Raw genomic sequence first — 16,031 nt, 5'->3', positions numbered from 1 at the left:
GTGTGGGAGTTTCTTCTTCGCGTGCCCGCGAATTCTTCGGCATCATCGTGAATGCATTTTTCGCTGTGCGTCCAAATCGCGTTCGCTCGCAGGCGAAGCGACGACAATTCCAGAGAAACAGCTGAAACGTGCTGAATGCAGCTGGCTCCTGCTTTGGCTTTCGTCTCCGTTGCAACTCGGCTGCACCTCCTCCCTGGAGAACCAACCTCTCCTCCCCCGCCCTCGCAGTGGAGTCCAGGCCAAGGCAAAAGTGCCGGTCAGTTTGGCTTGTGACGGTGTGTGCTCTGGATTTATTGCCACAGCAGGAGGCAGCATAATAGGGGCGTCTTCCTGGTTTTGTGAACAGTTCGTGAAAAGAAGCTCAGCTGCTCTGCTCTTCGAATTCAAGGGTAAATAAACTAAGCTCGGGCTGACAGTAAAATTGATACAAATAATTGGTTTGATTTAATCATCGACTCCGGCATAGGCAGTCAATTTTACAGCTCAAGGTCATAGATCGGGCTGGCAACATTTAACCTTTTTAGATTTAGCATGTTTGTTTTCTTTATTTGACTGGAGATTGAGGATCTTGAGATTGCAAGATAAGCCCCATTCTTGTAGCCTCAATTGTAAGTCTGGTTGTCGTCCAGCTCAGACGCGGATCAAAGAGGAGTTTGGGGAGGGCTTTGGCAATGGGAATGGGAATGGGGACTGAGGCTTTAGCCTGGCCATCCATTCGCATCCCATCCCAACCCAACCCATTCCATTCTAAGCGAACCACGGGGTCAATGGCTTCGCCATTGGACGACGCTTCGTTCTGTCGTTGGCTGGTTGGTGTGTTGTAAAAAATGAAGCGCGAATTATTATTTTAGCGAGGCGAAATGGAAAATGTTGTAATAATAAAGTGACTTCCACTCCATTACGGAGACGAGACGGGGCCAAGCCCCTTCTTCTGGGGCCGGGCCCGTTCTTCAGTCGGGCTTACATCATTTGCTGGTGAATCCGAGGCGATTTCTGGGAGGGGGGGAAATCGAGGAAATCGGCGGGGGGATAGACAAACATTTCCGTTATATTGCGTCTGACAAAACACGCAAAGCTCGAACCACTCCGAAAATGAAGTGAGGGACTTGAACGGAGCTTAGCCTTCGTTTTATAGAATAATCGCGCGGTTCTCGGAATTGGAGTTGAGTTGCGTCGAGTTGAGTATGGTCTATAATTCAATTAATTGAGAATTACGCCGCATGGAGTTCGGTTCTAGAAGGGTGAGCATCAAGTGGAATGCAGGATGATTGAGCCGCAGATTGAAAGATTGAGTTCCACAGAAGTTGTACAAAATTAGTGATGGCGCGATTTGAGAAAAGTGTTTTGTAGTAAAGTAACTATATGAATTTATTGTTGCTAGCATATCTTAATTCTCCGTAACTCCTGTAATATATTTGTCTTCTATATCATTTGCACTCTCTTGGCTTCATTATTTATTCCCTTAATAACCATTTCAAATGCTATACAATTTTATCTAATCAGTTTCGCCTCGCCTTGTTTGCACTTAATGACTCAATTAATGTTTACCTGGCTTTGTCTGTCTGCCTGGCTGTCGCCATTCGTGCTTGATTGATTGAGATCTGCAAATAGAGTAATGTTACTTGAAAAACCCAAGAGATCGGACCCCAGACAGAAGTTTACTTGCTCTACAAAGTGTTTTCCCAAAAAGTAAGCATTTGAAAGATTAAAAGCATTTAAAGGGGCAATAGAAAGCTCTTTTACAGGCATCCTTTCCCTATGTAAATATTTACTTATCAGAATCTCAGACGCTTGACTGACGTCTCTATAGCAACTGTCAAACAAACTGGACCCAAAACAAAAACCAATCCATTAGCCAGCTCGGTCCAAAGAGTCTCCAATACTTTTTTGATCTCCCGCACACCAGATGATGTTGTATGCCATGAGCATTTGACCCCTGCCTTGTCTTTAGCGAAAGATACCGAAAATTTCACTTTTTCGGCGCTCTTGGACTTCAGTTAATTGGTTTATCACGCATACGAGGTTGCACTTGCCACCAATTGGCATCGAAAACACTTTCGTTTTTTGCTGAAAAACACAAAAAATTCAAGCAAGCGATGTAGAGTTGTTGGGAGATAACAAATCATACAAGTCCGGGAAGCAAGGGTTGTAAGTTTTATATAAATATCCGTGGCTCGAAGGCTCACTTTATGTCCGCACTGCGTTGGATTTTTGTAGTAAGACTGACCTGTAATTGATACCTTATAGTCCCTTGATTATAGGCATCTGTTGAGGTAGACTTTTTATCGCATAGACAGTGCGTTTCATAAGTGAGTGAAACCTTGCATACTCTCATACCGCACTTATTAAAATATGTTGAGTGTAACTGGATTTGGCCAATTTTCGACCGAAACGGTTCCGAAGAAAGTGATTTATTAATGGAAATCAACGGCCGGTTATCGCATTAAAGCTGTTTCATAAAGGAGAATTTCGTAATTTTCGAGTTATCGCGTATTCAGTTTAAGAAAATACCTTGCAATATCATGGTACTTATGCGAAGCTATTTTCCTTCAATTTAGTTTGAACTACTTTCAACAGCGTCCTTATGAGTTCATCTTGCATATGGAGATGTAAGATCCACGTATGAAGATATCTGTCTGTCGCAAGTTTCTTTTCTTGTTTTTCTGCAATCCTTCTCTCGGGAGCCCCCACATATTTCCCCGCCTTTTCAAACCGCAAAAATCTGCGGCCTGCGATCTCCTTGGCTGGCTTTTCTTGGCTTCGCTGGGGGCTCGGGGATTTTGGGGTTTCAACTCTGGAGTTGGGGCTCCGTCCCCTGCTGCGAGCTGAATTTTGCATAATTTCTCTGGGCTCGCAAGTGAAACAAAGACATCATCGATATCAAATGCCAACTGCGGACGGGGAAGGCAACAAGTTGGCTGGGGGGCTCTTGTTTGGCTTCTCCTTTCAAGAGGCATGAGGCTGGCGATTTTCAGTTTCAGGACCTGGCTTTTAATTGCTCATAAAAGCTAGAGCTAGAGCTATAAACGTTATATTTAGAGACGTATTTGGTGTTACCTAAGTGGATTTTCGCCCCAGTGGCCAGTGGTCAGTCGCAGATACATTTGTATCTACGCCGAGCTGCAGATACATAGTTCAAATTATAGAGCAACTTGCACATGCTGGTATCGCTGCATTCAAATCACCAGCAATTTTCGGTCGAAATTGAAATTTTAATAAACATTTTGCGAGACAAAGACTTCAACTTTTCCTGGCGCGGTGTGATAATATTTACTTTTACAACTATTTAATGGAGAAAACTGCATTGTTGCGCTCGCTGCAGTGAGATGCAGTCGGATAGTCGGATAGTCGAATAGTCGGATAGTTGGAGCTGCCATAAAAGCGTCAATCAAAGCTACTGTTTGCAGGTGTGAGTGTGAATGTGTGCTTGGTCTAATCGCGGCACTTTTGATGGCCAAAATGAAATGGTTTTTGGGTTGCTTCACGAGGGGGTACGATACCTCAAAATGAAAGTGAAAAGTGTGAGTTAAATGGCTCAGCAGGTTCAATTAAGTAAACTTAATTAGGCGTTCCTGTTTGTCCTTAGACTCAATGCACAGAAGATTACAGATGATTTTTATTATTCATGTGGGTAACATAAATTGGAAATTGTTTAATGGCGCTTAACCAGCTGTGGACTCAGTTTATTAGCTATATAATTGTGGGTTGGGAGGAGTTTATACCCTGCAGCACTAACTTTCATTCGGTTGGTTTTTGGTTACTTAAAATAATAGACAATTCGTTTGACGAACGGTTTAAAACCGGATTATTGAAAAGGGGTTAAGAGCTTTTCTGTCAGATTTAAAACAAAGATATCATACATGAAATGGGCACTTTAAAATCATTGGATGCTCATCAGCATCATGAGTCATAGTAATATGGTAACCACAATTGTGGGCGTTAGTTGGTCTCTTGATTCGAAGTTTTACATGGCTGCACTATCTTCTATCACATCATCATCAAATTAGTGGTTTATTTGCTCCAGACTCAAGCACTAATTAAACTAATATAAAACTAGGGCCCATAAACTGCCCCAGTAACATCGTAAAATTTCACTCAACTTTGTCGCCGACTTCGGAAAACTTGTGCCCCCTTTTAAGTTTGTTCTTCTCCTACTTATTCCAACTTTACGACACTTCATCTGCTCCGAAGTGTGTAGCAAAGTTCAAAGGCGCACTAATTTTAATGACCTTCCGACAGACGAAAAAAGAAAAGTCAACTAATAAAATTCTTTGAAATTTTCTCTCGTTGCAGGTAAGCCAAAGTCCAAAGTATTTTACCTATGAATATTTCTTATGAGCACTCGTAAGTATTTCGCTTGGCTTAATTGTCTCGGCCGGGCCAAGCCTTTTGTTGGCCAAACCGCAAAACGCGAATAGAAAATTCCAAGAAAACAATTTTGTTTTTCCAGCGCTGCGCTGCTGCGGCTTTTAAATGGCCAGGCTATCGTATCGATGCAAGGCCCGAATATTCGAGCATTATGTGATTGGCGGGGGAAAATCGGTGGGTATTTGCCGACAAAGCGATATCGAGATATATATAGTCGGTCGGTTGAGAGAGCTGGTTGCACAAGAGCGATCTGTCATAACTGTTCAAGTTGGACTGGGACTCGATTTGCGTGCCTTTGCTTTCAAAATCTAATTAGACAAACAATGGGCAAACCAAACAGCAGTATGGCAGTATGGCCATAAACAAACCAATTTCTACAAGACCAAGAACAGTTTTTACTGTGTTTTTGGGGCTGTGTCTTGTGGTGGAAAGTTCCAAGTTCCAAGTTCCACGTTCCACGTTTCAAGATCCCAGTTCCGCTTGCAAAACAGCATAAAAGCGAGGAAGGCAAAAAAAGCAAAAACTGAGGGTCTGTGCCACAAAACGCGATCGTTTGTTTCTGCCTCTGTAGACCAAAAGCCGTAAATGGCTGATGAGGCCAACTTAATTATACCGTTGCAAGAGACGCTCTTTGTTTTTTGTGTTTTTCTTCTTTCCAGTTTACTTCATTTGCAAATTGCGGCACGGCTTCAAAAGGAGAAGCGGGTTGTGGGGGTTGCGGGGGTTACCCGAGGAGAGATTGTTCCAGTTTTGCCAAGCCAAGTCAAGTTTTGAGGCATTAATTGTCGGGCGGTAGTCAAACCCTAAGGCGAGTCCCTTCTGGCATCCAAATATTAAAGTAGCTCGCGTCAGTCATGATTCTCGCCCATCACTGTCGGCTCTCGGAGGATGTAGATCACGTAATTATTATCCCATGGCGGAGCCCACAAATGATACCACATAACTAAAATATCACTGTCAAGTTCGTGTCAAAAATGTACTAAGGGCATTCCATTCTGATGTGATCTCGCATGAGTGGAGTGTGAGTTCATTCCTTAACTCTTGCCTAACATGATTCAATCCATTGATAAAAATTGATATAGTTCAGTTCCGTTTCCCTAAGAACATCAATGAACCGCTTCGCTCTGACATCATTTCCACTGCTTCTGTGTATTTTTATCAACTTTGATTGCATTCGCTTATCTGCACAACGTAGTGCGCTATCAGAAAAGCAATATGAGTAAAAGCAAATATCATAACCGTGGTGGAAATCAAATTAAGTGGATCATTAATATTTTTCTGCGTCGCAGAACAAGCGGCACCTGCATTCGGTCACATAAGCCAAGAGCACATTTTCCGAAGGGACACCGCCTCATTATGGTCATGAAATATGGCGTGTTTGGCAGGGAGAGGAAGTAGGGAAACGAGATCGAGGGTGGCAAATGCACCCGATAAGTTATGGCACACTAGCGCTCTTAAGGCTGCTTAGTTTTCCCTCGTCAAACTAATTCCAATTAAAGTTCAACTCAAAACAATAAAAAAAGGGGCTAAAAAATAATAGTAATCATAAAAAACCAAAATTCCACCGGAAGCAACAGCAACTTGCAATTGTGGAGCGGAACGAACTGAAGAGCAAACGGGTTTCATTTCGACTACTACTACGGATATCATCTGGCATAGACCCTATGCCGGTTTAGTACTTGCTATTTGCTACGAGCTATTTGGTATTTGGTATGAGGCAATACTAATTAACCCAGTTTTGTTTGTGTCAGTTGTGTTTTGTGTGGTCACACTTACCGAAGCAACGTAATGACATCCATAAAGCGGGCTCCCACTGGATCTCCGCCCTCAGCCGTGAAATTCATGCTGAAACTCGAGATTCGAGATGCAATGCGTTGATTTGTCTCAACTGAAGCAGCCAAATAATAAACTTCTGTAGTGGCAGTTATCCAACGGACGAGATGTGAGAGATCTTCAGGGAACAGCTGCTTCTAGAGGGAGGATTCCCAGGGGTGAAACTAAAACCAGGAGGAGCACAGAGTATGTCAAGATGGAACTATTAGCTAGGAGAAGATCTGAAAGGTGTGAACAAGTGGTATTATAGAAATAATAGCCATATTGATTTATCGACCAAAACAACACACCACTTAATTTTGCATTTCTAATTATGAAATGTTTTTCGAACACCCAAACTTGTGCTGACAGGTATCAAAAGAGTGATTGATGTTGGAACGTGGTGTTCTAATCACAATATTTAATAACACCCGAATTTTCAACTAAGCACAACATTCTCCGCTCTCAATTCAACGGCTCAGATCCGCCCAAAACAATCGCCAGCACATGATACACTTATTACCACGCTCGAAACCCGCTGCAATTACCATTTCCATTTCCATTCTATTCCATTACCATTCCCCATTTTCAGTTGGCCAGAACTAGAAGTACGACCACAGAGCGCCTTCGTTTCTCCTTCATGAAGTGCTGTCGTTCCAATTCACCGGGTTTTCACTTGGGTTCCTTCCCCTCCTAGCCACCTGCCTGCACTTTGCACCACCGACAATAACTACATAGTTTTTCCATCCATAAACACAGAAAACAATTTCCCTTTATGCGTTTTTGTTTATTGTTTCGCTTGTTCTCAGATTGGAGTTTCTCCCTAGCATTTAGTTACCCCAGCAAAACGCTGAAAACCAATCGCTGAGCGAAGAGTGAAGAGCCCAGAACAGCTGTGGAAATTCGGTCCATCACCAGGTGATGCAACTTATCCGTAATGCATTTTTTGTGTGTGGCGGGCAAAAGTTCATTGCCGCCGTTGGCGTTGACCAAATGTTTGGCTCTTTCGCTTAATTACCCACCTGACCAAAAAAGTCACGTGCCCCGGGGAATCCCCTAAAAGTCTCTCTCTCCCTCCCCCTTTTCCGCCCAGCCACGCCAGCATAAAAAACGCACTTGACGTTCGTGACCTTCGCCGCAGGCCAAAGTTTTTTCCGCAGCTGTTTTTCCTTTGCTCTGAGCTGCTGCTGCAGTTGCAGTTTTCCGATGCCGCGGTGACTGGATGGCTGGAGACCTCCCCAAGTTCAACGGAAGCCATTAAAGAAAAGTCAACACCAGGCAACTGAAAAACTGAAAAGCTGAAAAGTGCCCCTCGGATCCGCCCCCCCAAGCATAACATTACTTTTGCATTTTTGGAAGATGTTGGGGCGCTGATAACCCCACCGCATCACCAAATTGAGCCAAGACAAACCAGAAATCCCAACTGCAAAGGAATGCATACTACTGAGATCGAAGAGTTGAATACCCTGTGATCGAGGTTGTATAAACTTTAAATATGCAAATGACTTATTTAGAATGGTTGGTGTAAGTTACCAAAATACATCAAACAATGCTATTTGCTCTGTGATCATCACTCAGGATAATGAACTAAACTTTTATCTACAAAATATGAGTAAGCATCCACCTAAAACAGGGTACACAAATAAACTATTTGCGTTTGCAGACCAAGTAAAAGTCATGCAAAAGTCTTTCCTCGCTTCGCGGACTCTGGGGTTTCGATTATCTGCTCGGGGGCATCTCTCTAAGCGGTGACTGAATGGGAAATTAATTCGGTTAACCCCTGTCGACACCTCCCACTCTGGAGGTCTTTGCGACCGCCAAAGCCTTAAGCCTTAAGCCGTAAAGCCACCATATACTCGCATAAAGCCAATGAAGAAGACACTGGCACTTGGCTTTCACCATATTTCTCCCCAGCCAAGCCGCGTATCAAATTCGACTTTGTTTTGACCGCATGCAAATAGCCTTGAACCAAGGAACCTTCAATTCCTAAGCCTCCTATTAAACCTGCCCCTTTTCTTCAGAGGTCAACTAATTATGCAAAGAAGAGACGTACTCGTCTTAAAGGAAGCCCGAAAACTGCCCAAACTAAATGATCAGTTTGCCTCACCTTAATTCCCCTCAATTCGCCTCAATTTCCACAATTTGACGTACAAATTCGTTTGCATAATGGAGGGTGGTCGTGGTCTATAAAAGAAAAGCCCGGAAATCCACTGTGCCAAGTGAAAAACGCGCGATTTTCTGTGGCATGTGGCTCCGCCCTCTCACCACGCATTTCCACTTGAGATATTTGTGCGAAAAGCGCATGCGGAAACGCAAAGTTGAAAAGCATTTCCACTTAGCCCGAGTGTGAAAAACAATCTTTGGGAAAAACCCCCACTGAAATGTGCGGAAAAAATGTTCTGCATTTATTTTTCAAACTGCATAACTTGCGGCACACCGCTCAGGTGCAATGGTGTGCGAGGATATATCTATACACAGACACACCCGCGTATACGTATCCAAATATATAAAGAACTGATATAAAAGGCAAATGCCTTAATTAAAAGCTTAACCGCATGGCGCCAAATGGCGGGGGCGGTAATACTGGCAGGGAGTGGCACTAGCCAGTGTTGCATAATTTTAGAGATTTAAGCAACACCAAGCTCTATAAAAGAGAATAATTTGCAAACACAATTAAAAGAAGAAAAGATTCCCAAAATTACAACGAACCTCAAGTAAAATCAAAGAATTAAGTACTAAATAAATACTAAATAAATAATACTTAATACTAAATACTAAATAATACTTAATACTAAATACTAAATAATACTTAATACTAAATACTAAATAATACTTAATACTAAATAATACTTAATACTAAATAATACCAAAATATATGTGCCCTTCTCTGCGCTTCTCAAAAGTCCTACATAAGCAAACAACTTTTTCGATGTTTTTTTTTTTAAATACTAATTGTGAGTGAGTGGTGCAGTGATTTTATGTGGCAGCAGAGGATATCAATAATGTGATTTCGACCTACTGGAGGTAGTGCCTGAGCTAGCTATTTTCCAGGAGCTACAATCAGCTGTCGTGGAAAGAGCTTGAGGAAAGGGATGAGTGCCTTGGGGGAAATGGAGAGGGACGAGACACCCGAGAGAGAAAATTGAACTACAGAACATCTTTGAAATGGGATTTGGAATCGGTCTTCTTTGGTTAAAAGAGCTCAACTATCTCGAAGGCGTTCCTTCTATGAGAAGCCCTAGAAATTGCAGGTCTCTGCCAATGAAAACTGACATTTGGCCTTGCCGCGGATTAGAGGTGTAAAATACGCCCATTCGTCCAATCCTCCGTCAGTCCTCCAAACAAGAATGATTCGCTCGGGAAGCCCTCATTTGCCATGATTACCACACCGCATCCAATTTCCAGCCCAATTTCTGGACGAAAGTGTAAATTACAGTGCAGTTGGAGCTACTGGATTTGGATTTGGTGCGAGTTAACTTTAACTGGCAAGTATCTATTCGGGCCCAGGGTAATTTTCCGTAATGAGGAAACCGATGAAGGATCGCCGAGAGCAATCTCTTCCGGCGCGGAACGCCATGGGTGTCATTTCCCGATTTTTCCATTTTCAGATTTTTCGATTTCCCAGGCAGAATCCCGCGAACGTGACCAGATTGGAGTCGGTCGTAAATGAGATTCGGGTGCTGCTGGTGCTGGTGCACCGACAATTATCTGAACAACAATCGCAATAAAATTTTCACGCGCCACTGTAAGTGTGGGCGTGGCTGGGAAAAGGGGTCGAGGGGCTGTGAAAATTGCTATCCTGTCAAATGAGCAAACTCAACGGGAGAGTCGAGCTTTAACCACCTGTTTCCCAGTCTTGTAGTTCGGTAATTGAAACTCTTGTTTTGCTTTGTCTTCCATAATTGTTTTTTATTTTTAAGAGCTTTCCGGTTAATTTAATAAAATGGGCAAACTGGTAAACAACACTTAACAACAACTGAAATAAAACCGGACACCAGAGTATCGGATAATTAAAAATGTATTTGCAAACGGGTATGGGAAAGTTGCGAACATTAAGTGGGTGGCAACTCATCATTGTGAGTGGAGCCTCCTCCTTCGAAGGGGAATCCATTTATTTACTACTCCGAAACTGTAGGCGGCATCCGCTTGTTTCTGCCTAAAAACCTCGAGCTGCACACCTTGGTTCTAGTTTCTGACTTTCTCCTGCCTGCACAGCAACTCTAACTCTAACTCCATCTCCATAATGAAGCCCCGACCTTTTCTTTTCCATTTGGATTTATAATGTCTAAGCGCGATGCTCTTGAATTGCCAAACAGACAACGACCCATCCTCACATTATCTGCACAACAATATCAGTTTTCCGGCAGACAAGCCCCGAAAAATTGTACATCTCAAGTTGAAGGCGCAAATAAAAGTTGATGGACGGGTGCGGTTCGGGCGCAACTTTAATTTATGAGTTGCTCACAAAAAAACAGAAAATGTGCACAATAATTTGTAGTTGCAGCCGAGGATTGTCGGCAAAAGGTTGATCAGAGTTCAGGAGTCCTCCTGTTATGCAAGACAGTAAAGCTCTTAAATTAAGCGAAGATTTCTCTCATTCCGAAAGCCCAAAACGTTTGCCAGACATTTATAAAACCATCAAACTCATCAATTTGAATTCAAGCACCCAAAACGAAGATTCAATTTGATTCCTGGCGAGAAATGCGCCATCGTCACGCAATCCCAAATGACAACGTCATGGGATGGAATTGCTGCGATTGGATTTGTAGTTGGATTTGGAATGGGATGGGATGGTCTAGGATGGTTCGATGGCCACCATCCCATCCTCAGATGTTGCATGTCGTACTCGCATCTGTGGGCAGATACTCAGCTCCCAGTCCCCTTCGAGCCCCACAGAGTGTTGAAAACTTTATTATGCCTGTTATCACTTCAAACGCAACTAGGAGTTCGAAAACGCACAGATTAATTTGTGCCTTCACAACTCGGGTAACTATTTCCCATTCTGTGGGGGCGTCATTACTCTCCGAACAATAGATCTAGGCTTGGTCGAGGGTCTGGGTCTTGGATCGGGTATCTTGGGTCTTGGGTATCGAAACTTGCCTTACATGTGTCTGTATTGCCATGTGTTTTTTCTGTGGGCTGACACAAAACATTGTAGGTACACCGAACTGTTGGGAAATCATTTAGAAAATAATTAAGCCCATGTCGCCGAACTCCAAAAACACGCAGCACTTGAGTACAAAGCACTGGAAGCTCTGCCCACATAAAAGGGAAGAAACTGAATTCTTTATTATTTCGTTTGGAGCAGCTGACATGTGTAACATTTGCTTTTTGAGGGGGAAGAACATGGGAAACAGAACTAGTTTAGATCTCAGCAAGAGTACGCATTCTCCACATTCTCCCAGCTTTCAAAAGAACGAATTAAAATCATATTTAAATGTAATAACTAAATTATAATGGGATATTACTTATTATTTGCCACGTGAGATTCCATCTCTCTCCTTTTGCTATGGCTTTTCAATTGCTGCAGGGAATCGCTCGCAGTCCATGTAATTTCAATTAAAAAGTCGTTAGCCACCCACTGGGTGAGCCACCAACTGGTCGGTTGTCATCCGCTGTCAGCTCTTTTTGGTAAACTTTGACTCTATTTACGGATCGGCGTAATTAAAGTGGCCAAAAAATTGAATTTTATTGCCCCGGCGACGCCGCTTGCATTGAAAGTTGCAATGGCAATTGCAATTGCATCTGCAGTTGCAGTTGAAGTTGCAGTTGAAGCTGCAGTTGAAGCTGCAGTTGCACAGTCGCAGCAGTTGAAATTGGCCGACTGGGTATCGGAATGGGAATGGGAATGGGAATTGCGGTTTGTCTTCTAGCGTAATTTATGACTTTTAATTTCTACCACTTGTGCAAGATTTATGGCCAATGTGCAGAAATTGAAATGCAATCAAAAAATATTATGTTAACCTTTCAACCAGGGTGGCGAAAACGAAGTCCCACCGCGGAAAATGCTCACACAGAATGGGAAAACTCGAGTCAGAAAAAACATTTTCCCTAGCTGCCGAAAAAAATCATGCGCTGCACTGCTCGTTTCCCTCGATTTCTCCCAAATTGATTGACAGGCCATGAAATGGCATTCAAATTTGCTGACAATTTGTGCAGCTCCAAGTTATTAGTTGCTGTTAACCTTTGATGGCGTTCTCCAGTGCAGTTGGTATCATCCTTCGGTCTGCATCCTGCTGTGAGTTGGACATGGCTTCACCCTGGAAATACCCTTTTAATCCGCGGATCGCTGGGTCAGCGACCTCTCTTGCCACCCACTCATGCATGACCGATGTCTATGTCGATGCCACCCGTTCAGCTCGCGGGCATTTCCTAGTTGCGGCCTTGCCTTGGAGCTTCCTCTGTTTACATAAACAATTTGCATATTTCCACTTGCGCTTTATTCCCCTTCCATTCCATTCATGTGTCTCAGCCATGCGGGAATGTCTCACTCAACTTGTCCAAGTTTTCCCCCCTTTTCACTGTATTTTTGTGTCTCTGCTGGCGTAACTATAAATTCGTAATATTTTTAGGAGTTTGCCAATCCATTGGAGCGCATCAAGGCGGCAAAAATGTGACGTGGAGTGGAGTGGGGTGTACAGTAAACAAATTTGCTTATTTGAATTCGGCTGAGAAAAAGAAAAGCCAATCCGCTAAAGGCCATAATAAATCGAACTAATTTCTCCAATTAATTACCATCCATTCTCGAACTAATACTCCATATATGACTGACTTCTTTGACCATGATAGCGCAACATATTATGATTTATGCCTCCAGATAGTGAAACGCTGGTCAAACAAAACAATGAAAGTAAGCTTCCAACTCCAAACAAACTCTTTATCTTATCGATTTTGTCTGCACAATTTGGGGCAAAGTTTGTTGTTTGTTACTTGGCTGGTTGTTATCGATTTCTTCCGCCAGTCGCATTATGTGTAGGAACTTTCTATCGACTGGGAAAAATGCATTCCATGAAAATCAGGCCATCGACGGCAGAGAAATGTGAGTGAAACAGAGAGCGAGCAGAGATATGAAAAACCGCAGGCCAATCGACCGAATACGTCGCGTGCCCAAGTCCCCGATTTCCCCCCTTCCGTCAGCACCTTCCACTACTTCACTGCGCTCCACCCACATCCACGCCCACACCCACACCCACGCCCACGCGAATGTCACGAGGCAGAAAATTGGGTGAAAAGTTTTCCTTTGCCCCCGACCCCTCCGCTCTCTGTTGATACATAAATTTCCCAGTTAAGTGGAAAAGCTTTTCTAGTTCGCTTTTCAATTAGCATAACAAACCACCCCTGTCCCCAACCAAATTCATTCGGGCTCCACTTGAGTTGAAGATTTCCCATGCATAGTACGCACATATGTGGAAAACTTCCACTTCCACTTGAGAGCTGTCAATTTGTGGATTTGTGGGCCACCCACCCGCAGCATTTCAATCCCAAATTGAAGCCCCACTAAGCCAAACAAATCATTTGCTGTCCCATGTCCCTATTTAGTCATAAATAATATATTTATAGAGCGTTCTGGAAGTGGTTTCCCCTAATGTCGCCATAAATTCCCTTTGAAATTGTGTCACCACCAACTCACTTTTCCCCTTTCTTTCTTCTCTTTCTAGGTAAGAATCGCAGACATAAGTGCCTCGTTTGCTTGAAATCATAACTCTAACCATATATGACTGCCAAGGTTACGTAAGTTTTTCCCAAAAAGAAAAAAGGAGCTATTTCCATTGGTTTTCCGTTGATTTGTTTCCGCAATTAAAGTTGCCATTTCTCAGGTCCGAAACTATCAACAATATTTGCCCGTTCATATTTGCCATTATTTTTCACCGTTTTGGCATTGCGTGCAATTTTTAATTTTTCATGGCAATTTCAAAACGAAACCGAACAAAAATGCAGACAGCCATGCATACATTTGCCATTTGCCAATTGGCGAGTTTTTTTTTCTGAAGTTTTGGCGATGATGGACCGAGATTAAGGATTTATTTCGGACTGTTGAAATTTTTGAAATTTCATTTCATAATTAACATTCATTCGTGTCTCCATTCATTGGCTTTCTCTGTTTCAGTTTCAGTTGCAGTTTCCTTTTAAATGCGCTTTAATTGTTGTCATTTACATTTGGATCGCTTTGGGGCACACGTAATATCGATTGGTGTTGAGTAAGTGCTGAGGTGTAAGATGATATAGGTTATGAGGATATACGTTTCTATAGAGACTTCTTCAGTGATAACACGTCATGCCCATGATTATATTAGAAAGTCCTGCCACCTTTCGTGCTGTTTATGAAACACCATTCGCAGGAAAATTCAATTTTCCTTCACCTCCTGTCACCGCTGACTCGATCACGTGGCGATTTTATGATAATGACCCCGCTCGTTTTCGCCGCCATTGTCACGTAAGGATCGTACAAATATGAGGGTTAGGTGCAGCAGCTGGGGTTCACCGAGAAGATTCCCACTCCCAGGCGCCGAAAGTGAAGTCCGCAAACCGGGTGCGAAGAAATGCAAATGGCGGAGCAAGGTGCCAAAAGTCGTGATGTGACTCAATCGCTGCCTCTTCGCAAACTGGCGGAAATGGAGAAGAAAATAAGAAAAGCAGAGACAAAAAGACTGGAAGGGAAGGGGGAACCTTTTGGCATATCAAACTGCAAATCGCCAAGACAAAATCTCTTTGACAGCCTTCAACATAGAGGAGAAACACAACAGCAGCGGGTAAACCGATGCAGCAAAAACATTGTTACACTGCCGGAAGAGAGTCCATGGCAAAAAACACACAAAAGCACAAAAACCAAATAAAACCAAAACCAAAACCAAAACCATGCCAAACAAAACAAAATGAGCGGCGAGGGAAAAAGTTCAGCATTAACAAAGTTCGAATTGTTTCCAATATCGAAATGCACTTTCTGCCTTTGACAGACAGCAACAACAAAAGTCAGAGATACACAATCTGACAGCAGTCCGAAGACTCGACCAACCAACCGACCGACCAACCGACAGATGGGAAACCATCGGGAGTGGGGCTGAACTTAGGGATTGGGGGGGAGATTCAAGGGGCCCACTGCGATCTCCGGATCTCTGGATCTCTGTGTTTATGCTTCTTGGCATTTCTCGAATGCGCAGCTGAACGGGATACGGGATGAGCGTTTATTGCGTGAAATCAATTGCGTTGAATAAGTTCGTTTATGCCTGCGGTGGCGGTGGCGGTGGCACTAAAACTCTAAGGAAGATCAATGGAACTTTCACTGCCGCGAGAAACGTTGACAAATTCACGAAGGCTCGTGTATATACTCAAAAATCTCTGGAAGAGAAAGTTTAGAGCGATAGAAGGATTTGAAATTATTCTCTATGATATGCAGTTGAAAATTGAGTTTGCCACTATTTCCCTATACCATTATTTATCATTTCCCAAAGTTGTTGAACCCACTGCCTTTAAAGATGATTATTAACGCCTCGCGAAAATTGTTTTGCGGTTGATTAAATAATGTCGCCGAGGTTAACCGATTTCGCTGCCGCGGTAGCCATCACGTTCGCTGGAAGATAATCATCTGAATCGAACCACTGGACGATCGATCGATTGATCGGGCCGAGGAAAGTGTTTCCCTGACCAAAAGCGTCAAAGGAAGCGGGGTTAATGAAGCCATGGAAAACCGTGGATGGGGAGGTTACACTCAAGTTGAACTTTTACTTTGTACTCCACCCTTTGGGATAACGAGTTGAAGAAGGCGGAGGAGGCCGAGTTCCCACTCTGCTGCAACTCTGTTAAAAATCAATTTCGGGTCGTGCTTGCAGGTGGCTCCGCTCCGCTCACATGTC

At 43.2% G+C, this 16,031-nt stretch overlaps 2 protein-coding genes across 5 annotated transcripts in view; one reads left to right on the top strand and one right to left on the bottom strand.

Annotated features, from left to right (window-relative positions):
- Positions 1-6,584, bottom strand: part of LOC120449182 — a 52,147-nt gene extending 45,563 nt beyond the window's left edge. The window contains exons 1-2 of one of the 3 annotated variants that reach the window (XM_039631529.1): positions 6,492-6,584; positions 6,145-6,422 (exon numbers count right to left, since the gene is read on the bottom strand). Coding sequence is in view for 1 of the 3 variants with exons in the window: in XM_039631531.1 (XP_039487465.1) it covers positions 6,145-6,163 (19 nt within the window). In the remaining 2 variants the exon portion in view is untranslated. Of the gene's footprint in view, positions 1-6,144 lie in introns of all 3 variants that reach the window. The other 2 variants (XM_039631531.1, XM_039631528.2) reach the window with 2 other exon arrangements.
- The window catches only part of LOC120449180, a 110,300-nt gene that overhangs the window by 57,541 nt on the left and 36,728 nt on the right, over positions 1-16,031 (top strand). The window lies entirely within an intron of this gene.

The sequence above is a fragment of the Drosophila santomea genome, chromosome 3L, assembly GCF_016746245.2.
Source record: "Drosophila santomea strain STO CAGO 1482 chromosome 3L, Prin_Dsan_1.1, whole genome shotgun sequence".
NCBI classification, from domain to species: Eukaryota; Metazoa; Arthropoda; class Insecta; order Diptera; family Drosophilidae; genus Drosophila; species Drosophila santomea.
The sequence above is the reverse complement of the archived record's forward strand: the minus strand, read 5'-3'. Positions and strand labels throughout refer to the sequence as shown.